Here is a 14616-nt window from a genome sequence, read left to right as displayed (position 1 = left end):
CAGGAAACCGCGGAGAGCCCGTGGCGAGTGGGGTGTCGGCCAGGCCGCGACCGCCGCCACCTTGTCGGCGTCCATAGCCACACCCTCGGCCGAGATGACATGGCCGAGGTAGGCGACTGAAGGTGTGCCGAACGAGCACTTCGAGCGCTTAAGATGAAGATGATGCGCTCGAAGCTCGTTGAAGACGATGGCGACGTGCTGAAGGTGCTCTGCCCAAGAAGCGCTGTAGATAAGAATGTCATCAAAGAACACGAGTACAAACCGACGCAAGTAGGGCGGAGGACGTCGTTCATCAAGGCCTGAAAGGTTGCCGGAGCGTTGGAGAGGCCAAAAGGCATCACCAAGAACTCAAAGTGGCCCTGATGAGTCCGAAACGCCGTCTTCGCGATATCGTCCGGATGCATCCGCACCTGGTGGTAGCTCGAACGGAGGTTGAACTTGGTGAAGAAGCGCGCCCCATGTAGCTCATCCAAAAGCTCATCAACGACTGGGATAGGAAATTTGTCCTTGAGCGTTAGAGTGTTCAGGGCACGGTAGTCGATGCTGAAGCGCCACGTGTCGTCCGACTTGCGGACGAGGAGGACCGATGCCGAAAATGGCGATGTGGAGATCCGGATAATGCCCAAAGCGAGCATGAGTGCGCACTGCCGCTCTAGCTCGTCCTTCTGCAACTGGGGGTAGCGGTAGGGGCGCACCGCAACCGGCGCCGATCCCGGCAGGAGATGAATGCAGTGGTCATACGCCCGGGCTGGTGGAAGGCCTTGAGGCTCGTCGAAGAGGTCGTGGTGCTGCTGGAAGAGACGATCCAACAGGGGGTGCTCAGGCCCTGTGTCAGTCGCTGCCAGCTGAAGCTGCGGTGTCGCTGGAGAGGCGCTACCCACGCCCGTCCACTGGATGCGGCGACCCAGGTGCCAGAAAGTCATCGTCATGGCGTCGAAATCCCAGAGAATGGGGCCGAGGGTCCGCAAGAAGTCGACGCCGAGGATGAAGTCGAAGCAGCCCAGGTCAATGCCCGCGCACGTGATGGTGTAGTGCTCGTCGCCGATGGTGACAGGTACGTCCCGGGCAATCCCATGGCACCGGAGGTGGTCACCGTTAGCCACGGTGACTCGGAGTTGCTCCCCGCCCGTCGGCTGGAGCGCTAGGCGGCGCATCGTCGACTCGGGTAGGAAGTTATGTGTGGACCCCGTATCCAGGAGGGCCACCAGGCGCTCGCCGTTGATCATCACCGGCAAGAGCATAGTCCGCTCGTCTCGGATGCCCGTGAGTGCGTCGAGGGATACCACGAGAGCCGTTGCCGACGCGGGCGCCGGGGCGGCGTCAACCGCAACTGGGCCGGGCATGTCGCCGGGCCCGTCGGTGGTGGTGTCCTCCTCGACGTAGTCGGCCGCCTCCAAGTAGAAGAGGCGCGGCATACATGGCCTGGGACGTACGGCTCGTCACAGTTATAACAAAGCCCCTGGCGACGGCTCTCGAGCTGCTCGGCCGGGGTGAGTCGGTGGAAGGATCGAGGCGCGACCGGAGCGGGGGCCGCCATCGGGCCCGGGGGCGGCTGCCTTGGGATGGTGCGGTCTGGGCCGGCCGGCCTGGCGGCCGGGCGCCGCGAGCCGCCTGCTGAAGGGCCTGTATGCGGCGCTCGAAAGCTCGGGCGTAATACATGGCCGTCTGGAGGTCCTGCGGGCCGCGGAGCTCGACGTCCACGCGGATGTGATCCGGCAGTCCGCCCACAAAGAGCTCGGCCCGCTGACGAGCCGACACGCCGGGCGCGTGACACGCCAGGGCCTGGAAGCGGTCAGCGAAATCCTGCACCGTGGAGGTGAAGGGAAGGCGGCTGTCTTGGATCGGGGGTCCGAAGCGCAGGAGGCAGAGCTCGCGGAAACGCTCCAAGGGAGGCATGCCGCCCTCGTCCTGTTCCAGAGCATAGTACCACGTCTGTGCGACGCCTCGAAGGTGATACGAAGCGAGCCAGGTGCGTTCCGATGCCAGTGTCCGTTGGCCCCGAAAAAACTGGTCACATTGGTTGAGCTAGTTCAGGGGGTCCTCGGTGCCGTCGTAGGTGGCGAAATCCAGTTTGGCGAAGTCCTGGTGGTATGGCTCGTCGGCGCGGAGGAGTGGAGGGGTCTGCGCCGGGTACCTGTCGGGAACGACAAAGCTGGGGGGCCCGCCGTACTGGGTGTGCGGTGGTGCCGAGGCCGTCGTGTAGACCGGCTGTGACGACTCGGTCACCCAGGCCGGTAGCGGCGACGGGGAGGGGGGAACCGAAGCTGGTTGAGCGGCACCCCTGGCGCGGCGATCGGGCCCCGACCCGGAGGTGGCCGGAGTCGGCGGCGGCAGCTGTAGGGTCGGCTGCCGTGGCCCCACCGAGGGTGGTGGAGGCAGCTATAGTGGTGGCTGCATCGGCCAGGCCAGCGCGGCGGTTGTCGCCAGCAGCGGCTGCTGCCAGACCGGCTGGAGGCGGCGCGAGAGGATTCACCAGCGGATGGAGCGGTAGCAGGAAGATTCGATCCCGTCCTGGACTGATCCGATTTGGCGATGGAGACTGGGACGAGGCAAGGCACGAGGAGAGTAGCCGGCGTGGAGAGCTGCCGCTACGAGAGGCAGAGAAAAGGAGCGGTGGCCACAAAGGACGACGACGTGGCGAGGTGGATCAATAGCACGAGTTGCGGCGTGCAAAAAAATTGACCTAGCTCTAATAAGGCCCAAGGGGCATATATATATTACACAAGACGGAAAGTAAACATAGACTAATAAGGACTCCTAGACTAATACTAATACTTCCTAACAACCACCAGCTGTACCTCGAGCAGACAACTGGTGCCAAGTAAAACTTTTATTACCCGCAATTCTGTTCAGCACACTACTATCAATATTTTCCTTCTTGGTCTCAAAGAAACCAACAAAATCCACGCAATTAACTCTCAAGAACTCTTGAAGGCGTTGAGTTTTTCCAGGTTGACCTAGACCACGTATGTTCCAAAAAGCACCTATCATGATATTCTAAAAGGGTGGGACAGGCTACAAAGCCTTCTGGCATTTATCAGGTTTGGGCAGGAACTACCAGAATCAGCAACTCAGCAACGCCATCTGATCTGGTCTGAACCATACCCTCACCACAGGGAGAACCCTTCTCATTTTTATGTGTTGGAGTGTAGAGATTATCAGGTAAAACAGTTTCAGGATTGGAATATGCAAATTCCAAGCATCTAAGGCTCTCTCTAAGGATCAGATCTTGAATAATTTCTCCCTGTTCCTCATTACTATCTCCTACACAAATATCAACTCTAACAATTTGATCAACAAGCAATTGTGTATCATTAGTAGCAAAAGATTTACCTTGGAAGGAAGCAGGAATTTCCAGATTCTTCTTTTGTAGGTAGGCAGTAGCTTTTTCCATAATCTTAATGTTGCCATGTTGCTTTGTAGTAGGTCTGGTGGAGAGTACAGGCCCCCATTTCTTCTCCTGATCTGAGTTTTCTTTCCTCCTCTTATCCACCTCCTCCATCTCCAAGGACTCCAACAGGGATCTCTTGGCTGATCCAAAGCTTGCTGTTATGTTTTCAGGGAGGCACACCATCTCAGGGAGGATGATTTCCTCTTCCCCTTCAGAATCAGTCATCTCAATCTTCCTAAGCTGGACAGATCAGTACTCCATATGAGAGCCAATGTCCATATCCTCTTGGTTCATAACCTCAAGATCATCATTAGAAACTTCCATCTGAGCAACAGGGGTTTTAGCTTCAGCTTCCACAATAAACTGTTCATGTATCACATCCTTCATCATCTCAAGATGAAAATTGGCTGCAGAGATACAAGCCATTTCCACCTTGCTTCCAGAGCCAGCACTCTTGCCTTTGGAGAAATTTGCCTTATCCAGTTCATCAATAGGTTCATCAGCATCCCCATCCATATACTCTCTAGTTTGATCAAACTCTTCCTCCCCCTTGTCATCATCTTCAACATCCAGGTCAGGGTCATCTCCATCTCCCTCAGATCCTTCTCCCTCTTGATAAAACCCTTCCACAGTAAAGAACAGGATGTACAACTTCTTTTTCATCTCCACCAATCTCTCATAAGGAATTTTGGTAGGGTCTCTACAAGCTACCTTGATTCTGACCTTTTCATAGAAACTCTTGAAAATCCCATTCCAGTCCACGTCAACCAAAATGCCAAAAATGAGGCAATTTGAGCAAACACCTTCTAAGCACACCATTTTGGTGGAATACCTTCCACTTGGATCGAGACTTCAGTCAACTCTCCATAAGGTTCGAACATCCCAGCCTATTCACAAATCTTAACAGAAACTCCATCAATAGGGAGGTCAAAGGCAGGGAATTCAATGAGATCCTCCACTTTCTTCCATGGTGGGAATTTCAGCAGGAACTACTTCTCTTCCAACTCCCTGATTTGCCAAGGCCACTCTTTTTCTTTGCAGAATATCCCATTCAGTTGCACTATCAGATCAGAACCAGAAACCTCTCCTTTGAGCACCTTCAGGACTGCACAGTTCTTGTAATTCAACCAATTGGACTCAGTTGCAACAGGGATATCAATATGGTAAAATCCCAGGCCAACTGCTGCACTACCAAAATACTCAGCAGTGGGTTGAAGACATGCCCAGGCAATACAGTTATTAACATTGTGTGTACAAGAGCAGATAAAACACCTCTTTGGTTCCACACAATTACCCACATAGTGCCCAGACCAGCTACAGTTGAAGCATATCATATCCTTATACCTTGGGTCTAGGGTTTGCACAACGGAAACTGGGATTGGAGGTGGAGCAGGGGCTGTAGTTTGAACATTGGCAACTGGAGCACCTTTAGCAATCTTACCTGATTGTTTCGGAGCTGCCACTATTCCCTTTGCTGCAGGAGCCACATGAGGTGGTGGAGGAGCTCACTGTATCCCTTTCTTAGGGGGGTTCTTCTTAGGTCTCTGCTGTCCCCGAGGATCCATGATCCCCTTCACCACAGATGCAAACGAAACCCCTCTAGTTCCACCTTCCTCACTGATCCGGAATCTTGTGGGAGTTGGATCAAATCGGCCAGGACGAGCTACATGATGGCAGTCTTCTACGGAGAAGCATCCAGATCTGAGCAGGTCTCTCTTGATCCAGAACAGGTGGCTACCAATGGCCGATCTAGGTTTTGGGGGGGAGGACGATATTTGTGGTTGGACTGACGGCGGCTGGGGGAGGGAATAACCCACAGCTGCCCATAAAACTCCTCCACCTCTTCTTCGTTTCTGCTAACTGAGCCAGAAGGCATCTTTCTTTTTACCGTCTCCCCCTCCACCACTGATCCAGAGATCAATGGTACAACGGTATCCTGGGCCCCCAAAGGAGGCCAAATTTTGTCTGTATCCTCACTATTCTCCTCTGCAAAATAGTACCGCTAACTAGCTGTGGCCTCACCAACAATTGAGCCATGGACACACATCCAACATCTATTGGGGATTGAGCATGAGAACCAACACAAGCTCCCGAAGCTGGATCACCTCTTCTATCCTTCTCAACAAAGATGATCCTAAGGTCGGATTCCTTGCTAGACTCTCCTGCATAAACAGGGACGACGACCGATTGTGGGCTCACCAGAGATGGGGCATTGGACACAAATGCATCAGCCCCCAGAGGATGAACACGAGAAACCTCCCCAATCCCTGGGGCTAAAACCTTCTCCCTAATCCCTCTAACAGAAAACCGAGGAACAATCCCCGAACTCCTAACCCCAAATCCATCAATCCCATCTTCTGCACAAGCAGGAAAAGTATACTTCAGAGAAAATTTGTGTACCTTATTCGATTCCAGAGGAATCTCACCACGAATCCCCATCCATGGGCGAGGCTCTCCAATCCGAGCCCCCACAGGACGCCTGCGGCGTGCTCCACGGCCATGCCCACGGGCATCACCCATCAGGGAAGACGAGGCGGACTGACCCCTGGAGACAGGTGCTCCAGTGGGATGCTGGCCAGTTCCACGATTGACGGCGGCCGGATATTGAGCCTGGATGGGCTTGTTGACTTGAATCGTCTCCACCTCGCCGCTTGCAGTGGATCGGACGACTCCGCCTCCTGGATGGCCCAGAAGATTAGGTCGTAATTCATCCCTCCATCGTCGCCGGCGAACCGGCAGCGTTCCGCGAACGTGCTGTTCCGGATGACCTCGACGCAGATCTCCGGCCACGCATCGCGGATCGGGAACCTCTCTCTCACCACCCGCAGGATCTCCTCCCTCGCCTCCGGCGAGCGCGAGTCGACCTGCGGACGCATCTCCACCGGTACCGGCTCCACCTCCCGTATCACCACCGGCGCCGCCACCTGCTCCTGCGGTCGAAGTCGACGAGTTCGTCTCCTCCATCGTGAATTCGCCATCTGCGCGACGAGAGGAGGGATTGGGTCGTGTGGTGAGCGGCGGAGACTGCGGAACCCCTTGCGCACTCGATGTGGTGGGTGGAGTAACTTCAGCGCGAGGGTCGGTGCGGGGTAGGTGGCCATTAATGGCGGTCGCGGTTTGCTCGGGCGTCGCCTGTTGCGGACCCATGTCGTCCATGATTAATTGTTTTCTCGCGTACCCACATACCCGATTTGTAATGCTTTGTTGGGCTTTTAGATAGTTCCATTCATGAGGGCAATTGTTCTCAACCATTCCTTATGAAATATTTCCGGATCTGGTAAATGTAGATCTATTAACTACGAAAATGCTAAATGGAGGCCAAAGTTTGAAAAATTCAAAATTCAGACTTCTACGTTTCATTTTTTTTTTGAAAAAAATACACATACAGCCAGAGACATACGTACATGTGTAAATTTTCATGATGAAATACGTTAAAATAAGAGCTACCAAAAAAATATGTGTCTTTTCAGTACATGCACTGTTCATTCTCAAAGTTAATGATTTTTGTTTTTTGTGCAGCTCGCAATTCAAGATATTTCATCGTGAAATTGTACATGCATATACATTACATCCTTGTATCCGTTTCATTTTTGAAACAGAGAAGTTTGAATTTTGATTATTTTTTTAAAATTTCGGCCTCCAAAACTCCCTATACTATATTAACTAGCTTTTCTCAAAAGGTAAACAGTGACAAAAAATTTAGTTGTATATTAGCCTTTTTTACATGTGTTGCATACAGCTACTATCATTTAAAAGAGCTCATTCATAATATATTTGAAGTAAGATGTAAGCTGTGAAGATACTGGTACCACTTTGTAGTTTAAGCAGTTATTTATTGAATATTATGTTGCTCTCATAGTTTAACAAAAACACACTGGGTCTGTTCAACTAGAGAAAACCCGGGACTGGCGCCACTGCCATGTTCTTTCTGGTTCAGCTCACGGTTCTTTCTCTAAAAGCTAATTAATTTTATTATTATTTGGGAAGACTCGCCGTAGTAAGAATTGAGTTTGGGGCGTCCCACCTATCTAAAAAAGTTCCCACTAGGCGCTTTGTAGTGATTTCTTTGGAGGGCCAGGCAATAAATATTAAACTACCATGTTTTGAGCCGCTCTAGATTGCCGTATGCATGATAGGAACTGACGAACAGATGCCTCAAGGTTTCACCGACCGGTCCAGTTATTGTGTGTTTCTGTCTTCCTGACTGCTGTATGCATGTGTTACATCCCATGATCACACTTCATTGCTAATTATTGTGTTGCATACTGCAGTACACGTTCCCTCCATCATCTGTTGGTGAAGTTGGTCGAACTGGAGCACCTAATAGGAGAGAGATCGGTCATGGTATGCTTGCAGAAAGGGCGCTGGAACCGATTTTACCTCCAGAGGTGGATTTTCCGTACACTATTCGCGTTGAGAGTACTATCACTGAAAGTAATGGCTCATCCAGGTAATGATCATTTCATGCTTTTCTTCCATTGTAGTTTGCAAGTCTTTCGATGGGAAGCTTGTACAGTGTTGATACTTGACCTTGCACTACTATGTTCTCGTTGTGTTACTATTACTATCGTATGTAGTTACTTGGCGTCTCCCTACTGGAGTTGTCATAATATGGATTATGCTACTCGTCTTTATCATCCTTGTGAGCAGGCTACAGGCTAGCCTGATTTTACTCAATGTTTTTCACGACAGTCTACCAGCTGAGCAATAATTTTGTCTCATGCAGTACAGCCTGTCCTGTATTATTTTTATTCTTAAATTGGTAATATATTTCTGTTATCTATCACCAGCATGGCTTCTGTCTGTGGAGGTTGTTTAGCACTTCAAGATGCTGGTGTTCCAATAAAGTTCCCTGTAGCTGGAATAGCAATGGGCTTAGTTCTTGACACGCATGAATTCGGTGGAGACGGCACACCACTTATTCTTTCTGATATTACTGGATCTGAAGATGCCTCTGGTGACATGGATTTTAAGGTTTAACTTCTATACTACCCCGAGTTGCCCCATATAAATGCAGTAGCAGGGTTAATGATTGATGCCGTTTGAATTATTTAATTTGCTTACCAGTCAACCCCTCTTTCAGGTTGCTGGTAATGAACATGGTATATCTGCTTTCCAGATGGACATCAAGGTTGTAGACACTAACGACTAGATGAACCAGCATTTGTTTTTTGGCTATGCTATTAGGTAGCATATCATCAACACTGAAGTTATCTGTGTGCATGTTATGCTGTGGCAGGTAGTGGGGATAACTCTACCTGTAATGGAACAAGCACTTCTACAAGCTAGAGATGGTAGAAATCATATTCTAAGTAAGTCTGCATAGCTTTTGTTTCACCTTCAAATCTTGCTTTATTATCTGTGGATACCATGCCGGGAAAATCCAGTTTCATGATACTTGTAACAGCTAACTGCAAACTTGTGATGCATTGGGCCGGTGCCGGTGCTCTAGGACTTAGAGCAATCATACCCCAAACATGGGACGTCCACTGATTCGATCATGGACTTTGTAACTGCCTCCTAGGAGGATTGTAATCAAAACTCTCTTTTTTCAATGCAATGAAACGCAAGCTCTCTTGCGTTTTCTCAGAAACTTATGATGCATTGTAAGTAAGCTGCAAGATGTAACATAAACAGAAAGAAAGAAGATGTAATTATATTAGCTCACCGAAATTCTACCATGAGCATTTTAAACCCTTAATAAGAAGTCTCCTCCTCTGCACTGTACAAAAATCATATTCTACTTATAATATGTATTAATTCCGGAAGAGACATCATGCATATCTATTTTGAATGCATCACTTAGGTGACATCATTTGTGAATGCAGCTAAAATGTGGGAGGGTTATCCCAGAAACTTCCAATAGTAAATCACACAACATGATTATGGTTAACAAACTCTCCATGGTTAACAAACTCTCCATTCTTAGATTATTAAGAATAGTAGCAACTTACTCAATAGGCCATTTGTATTTCCATTTGCAAATCTATTTCAGGTATTTCATTTGATGTAACATTTCATTGTCTTCTTCAGATGAAATGTTAAAATGTTCGCCTCCGCCAAGTAAAGCACTGTCTCCCCATGCTCCTGTTATTCATGTTATGAAGGTTGGTACATTGTTTGTGAAGCATGGTGATCTTCTATATTTTCCTGCAGTTATAATGTTTTAAACTTGTCTGCAATTGTTTTTCTTCAAGGTTAAACCTAACAAGGTGAATTTGATAATTGGTTCTGGTGGAAGGACAATAAAAAGCATACTCGAGGAGACTGGAGTATATGCCATTGATGCTCGAGATGATGGCACGGTAAGGAGAACTTGGTTATAGCCTGTTAACTTTTCAAAGTACTACCTGACATTCTTTTGGCAGGTAAAAATTACTGCAAGGGACATGAAAAGCTTAGAGAAGTCAAAAAATATAATAACTAATCTTACCATGGTTCCAAAAGTTGGAGAAATTTTCAGGTGTCAATTCGTTTTATTCCCCTGGTTTTATGTGCATATAGTTTCTTCATATTATGTTATGCTTCCTGCAGATTCAGTTAAGCACTCACTTTTCAATTGAAACATTTTCTGGGTTTGAGCTAATGAAAACACTTTTTGGAAACTCGATTGCCAGGAACTGTGAGATCAAAACAGTTGCTCCCTATGGAGCTTTTGTTGAAATTGCACCAGGGCGTGAGGTGAGTAGATACTAAAATTTGCTTTATTAATCCCAATGTTAACATATTTGTTGCATGTTCACAATGCAGAAGTGGTAATTTTACTTCTCATTGACAAATCCGCGTGGCCTCACTGGGCTTCTAAGGAGTTAATTAGTTTACATGCACAAAGTTATTTCTAATTAATATTGATTATCTAATTGCAGGGTTTATGTCATATCAGCGAGTTGAGTTCAAGTTGGTTGGCCAAGGCAGAGGATGTGAGAAAATATATCACATATTTTACTTTTGTGTTTGATTCCTTCTTGTGTTTAAGTTATCCAATTCTTTATTCCTTTTCAGGCTTATAAAGTTGGTGATCGCATTGATGTCAAGCTTATTGAGGTTTGTGAATCTCTTTAGGCCTCCTTTGGTTCATAGGATAGGAATAGTACGGGAATAGAAAACTCATAGGAAGTGAGATGACATGCATCTCAATTCCTATAGAGGAAGAGATGTCATTTGATGCATAGGATAAGAATTTTTTCATTGAGTCTAGCCTAATGTTTTTTTCCTTTGAAATGTAAAGGATAGATTTCTATCCTACATAGGGATAGGAATCCATTCCCACAAACCAAAGGGCTCCAAAGGATTTTTTCCTACAAAGTTCCTATCCTTTAAAATTCCTACAATATTCCTGTGAACCAAAGGAGTGTAAAGTGTAAAATTCAACATCACTGCCACGTAAAACCGTGAAAATTGCGCCTTTGGTATATGCTACTGGTACTTATAGATGGGCGACGGATGGTAGCCAAAGACCCACATATTGCTGGAAATTTCAACCAGTGGATGATTTCAGCTGGTTCATATTTTATCTAGTTATGGAGCATAGATCAGTGTGACTGTATAACTACTGTCCTAATTTTAGCTGTATATGTTAATCAGTGGCACAATAATATTGTATAACTACTGTCCTAATTTTTCCAGCGTCGCAGCTAATATTTATTAAGATAATTAGCAATTGCTGTAGGTCCTTAGAATGCTTAGGCTACTATTCCTAATCTTACCGCTATAAGAGCATCTCTAACAGCTGCCCTATTTTAGGAGGGCTGTTTTTGGGTGTAGGGCACCTGTTTTAGCGTTTTAGGGCACCAAAACTTTTTCTGCATTTGCACATACATATCAAACAAATAATATGATAAATGATCTAAAATAAATTCAAACAAATAAAACTTAAATAGTACTCCCTCCGTCCCAAAATAAAAATGACTCAGTTTAGTACTAACTTTAGTACAAAGTAGAGTCACTTTTGAGTCACTTATTTTGGGACGGAGGGAGTACTTAATTTATTACAACACAATACGAATAGTTCATCAAATGGTTCATCAAGCAACACACAAATTGTTCATCTCACATACACACGAATCAAGTACAAGGTCTTGATTTTTGCCTTCCATTCCATGCTCACCACTCCCCAATGAGATCCTTTTGAAGATCTTCATGCACATCGGAGTCTCGAATGTCATGGTAGGACTCAAGAAAGCGGGCAACTCGGTCTCCACCTCGCCTTCGCCGAACTGGCCCGCCCATCAACTCATACGTGCCGTAGACAATATTTTGGCCACGCTCGTTCTCTATGATCATGTTATGCATGATCACACATGCATGCATGATGTACCAAAAGAATATCTTGATTCCAAAACCTAGCCGGTCCTCTCACGGTTGCAAATTGGGCTTGTAAAATCCCAAATGCTCTCTCCACATCTTTCCTAGCCGCCGCTTGAGCATTATGAAAATCAAGTTCATTCTTACCTTTGGGGGCTTGCACCGGCTTCACAAATGTCACCCATTTGGGATAAATCCCATCCGCTAGGTAGTAGCCCATCTTGTATCTCTTGCTGTTGGCTTGGAACTCCATTGGTGGTGACTCTCCATTGGCTAACTTGGCAAATAGAGGAGACCGTTGGAGAACATTGATATCATTGCAAGAACCGGTCATGCCAAAAAATGCATGCCATATCCAAGTCTCATGGTCAGCCACAACCTCAAGAATAATGGTGGAATCCTTCTTGTGCCCTCTGAACTGTCGATGCCACGCTGCAGGACAGTTCTTCCACCTCCAGTGCGTGCAATCAATGGAACCGAGCATACCTGGAAAGCCACGGGCCTTGTTCACCTCTAGTAGCCGAGCCATGTCCTGAGCATTGGGTGCTCTCAAGTACTCGAGCCCGAACACCTCAACAATCACCACCGCAAAACACTTCACACACTTGATGCTTTGACTCTCACTCATTGCCAAGTGATCGTCAACAAGATCTGCCGGAATGCCGTAAGCCAACTGCCGCAATGCACTAGTCACCTTTTGGTAGGTGCTATGCCCAAGATCTCCGGTACAAATCCCCTTCTGCTTGAAGAAGTTGTCGTGTAGCTTGACACTCTCGGCGATGTGCTTGAACAAATCAATGCTCATGCGAAACCGGCGTCGAAAGTACCTCTCGGGAAACACGGGTCTCTCAACAAAATAGTTGGTCATGAGCTTGGCATGTGCTTCTTCCTGCTGCCTCCGAATGTATTCTAGGCCCATTGTAGAACCTCCATGCTTCGGCTTCTTGTTCATCGTACTATGCACCGTCAAAAGCATAGCAACATCCTCCTCTTACGCATCGAACTCCTCATCGGACGTGGTGTAGTCAAACAACACCATCTACAAATACACAACCTAAATTACAATCTACTTCAAATAGGCGGGTAGGACCTCGGAGGTGGCGGGCAGGGCAGGAGCTCAGCGGGGCTCGGTGTCGCGCGGGTTGAAGCTCGGCGGGCAGGGCCGGAGCTTGGCGGGGCTCGACGTCGCGCGGAGGTGAAGTGCGGCGGCGGGGAGGCCCCGGATCCGCCTATCCTACGCCTCGACGGCGACGGAGAAGCCCAAATCGACACCGGCGTCGGCGACGGCGCGTCCAAGGGCATCTCCGTCGGCGTGACGGCCGAGGCTAGGTCGCAGATGCGTGGCGCGGTGTTTTGTAGCGCGGGGCGGCCGGCTGCGGGCGAATCGAGGCCGGCGGAGGTGAAATCGGAGGCGAGGCGGGCGTGGCATGGGAGCGGGACAGCGTTTCAGCGTGCCGGTTGGTTCGTGCATGGTGAAAATGAAAGGAAAGGGCATGGGGCGCGCGGGGCCCTCTCTATTCGGGGCAGAGAGGATGAAAATTTGGGGCAGCCCTATATTAGGGCACGTGATAGGGCAGCTGAGCTTGGTGGGCGGCGTCGCGCGGAGGTGAAGTGCGGCGGCGGGGAGGCCCTGGATCCGCCTAGGTGACGGAGAAGCCCAAATCGGCGGTGACGGCGGCGACGTCTTCGATCCCGATTCACGACGGCGACGGCGCGTCCGAGGGCATCTCCGTCGGCGTGACGGCCGGGGCTAGGTCGCATATGCGCGGCGCGGTGTTTTGGTGGCGCGGGGCGGCCGGCGATGGGCGAATCGAGGCCGGCGGCGGTGAAATCGGGAGGCGAGGCGGGCGCGGCACGGGGGCGGGACAGCGTTTCAGTGTGGCGGTTGGTTCACACACGGTGAAAATGAAAGGAAAGGGCATGGGGCGCGCGGCCCTCTCTGCCCCATAGGATGAAAATTTGGGGCAGCCCTATAATAGGGCACGTGATAGGGCAGCTGTTGGAGGCTTTAGGGCATCAGGCCTAATTTAGGGCTGCTGTTAGAGATGCTCTAAATGCTATTAGGTTAAGTTTCTGGTTACATGATATGATTGAAGGGGAATGTCGTCAGTAGTTTTGACCATCTCTGTTTTCTGAATGCGTATTTTCTTGATTGCCTAAACCAGATAAATGACAAGGGTCAACTTCGACTAAGTTGCAAAGCGTTGCTCCCTGATTCAAACCAAGAACCTAGCAGCATCAAGCAGCAAACAAGCAGTTCAGTGAAAGAAAAGGTAGTGTACAAAGATGATATTATTAAGATGACAACTAGAAGATCCAGACGTAAGAAAGAAGTTGAACCGTCTGCAGCTGAGAATGCCACACCAAAGACCCTTGAAAACAGCACAGCTGACAGTGCTTAAGCATTTGGACTCACAAGACTGAAAGAAACAGGGTGACACAAGCAACATGCCGCTTCATCACACTGATTGCCTGAAAAGACTAGGATTGCAACTACAACATCCACGGACGGTACTACCGGAACTACATGACATGGCTGGCTGCCCAGATTGCCCACTTGCCCCCTCGAGATTGGACCCCTACAGAAAGGGAGAATTGTTGATCTGTTCAAGTATTTGCTCCCAAACGGAGTAGATGTGAAATCTCACCTGGCTTATGTTGCCGCTTTAGCATGCACAACGATTTTGGGTGTGTTCACATCCCGCATTTTGTCCTAGTGCGGCAAGGAGTGCCTAATGTGGCTTCATTACTTTAGCATGGACTAGCTAAATAGCTGTGTGTTGCCACGGAACACCAAGCAAATATGTGCATATCAGTTGTTCCATTTTGTCAAATGAACCGAGCAAATGTGTTGCCAAGCAAATATTGTGTGTCGGTTGTTCCATTTTGTCAAATGAATCAAGCACATGTGTTGCCACGCA

The 14616-nt window shown here is 48.7% G+C and overlaps 1 protein-coding gene across 1 annotated transcript in view; it reads left to right on the top strand.

The window, feature by feature from the left end:
• The window catches only part of LOC123426165 (probable polyribonucleotide nucleotidyltransferase 1, chloroplastic), a 47109-nt gene extending 32551 nt beyond the window's left edge, over nt 1–14558 (top strand). Inside the window, exons 14-24 of the mRNA XM_045109938.1 lie at nt 7663–7841; nt 8182–8365; nt 8475–8522; nt 8631–8703; nt 9425–9498; nt 9589–9696; nt 9760–9854; nt 10009–10072; nt 10258–10311; nt 10394–10435; nt 13861–14558. Of these exons, the coding sequence (XP_044965873.1) occupies nt 7663–7841; nt 8182–8365; nt 8475–8522; nt 8631–8703; nt 9425–9498; nt 9589–9696; nt 9760–9854; nt 10009–10072; nt 10258–10311; nt 10394–10435; nt 13861–14097 (1158 nt within the window). The 3' untranslated portion in view covers nt 14098–14558. The remainder of the gene's footprint in view (nt 1–7662; nt 7842–8181; nt 8366–8474; nt 8523–8630; nt 8704–9424; nt 9499–9588; nt 9697–9759; nt 9855–10008; nt 10073–10257; nt 10312–10393; nt 10436–13860) is intronic.
• The last annotated feature ends 58 nt before the right edge of the window (nt 14559–14616 follow it).

The sequence above is a fragment of the Hordeum vulgare genome, chromosome 2H (genome assembly GCF_904849725.1).
Source record: "Hordeum vulgare subsp. vulgare chromosome 2H, MorexV3_pseudomolecules_assembly, whole genome shotgun sequence".
Taxonomy (NCBI): domain Eukaryota; kingdom Viridiplantae; phylum Streptophyta; class Magnoliopsida; order Poales; family Poaceae; genus Hordeum; species Hordeum vulgare.
The sequence above is the reverse complement of the archived record's forward strand: the minus strand, read 5'-3'. Positions and strand labels throughout refer to the sequence as shown.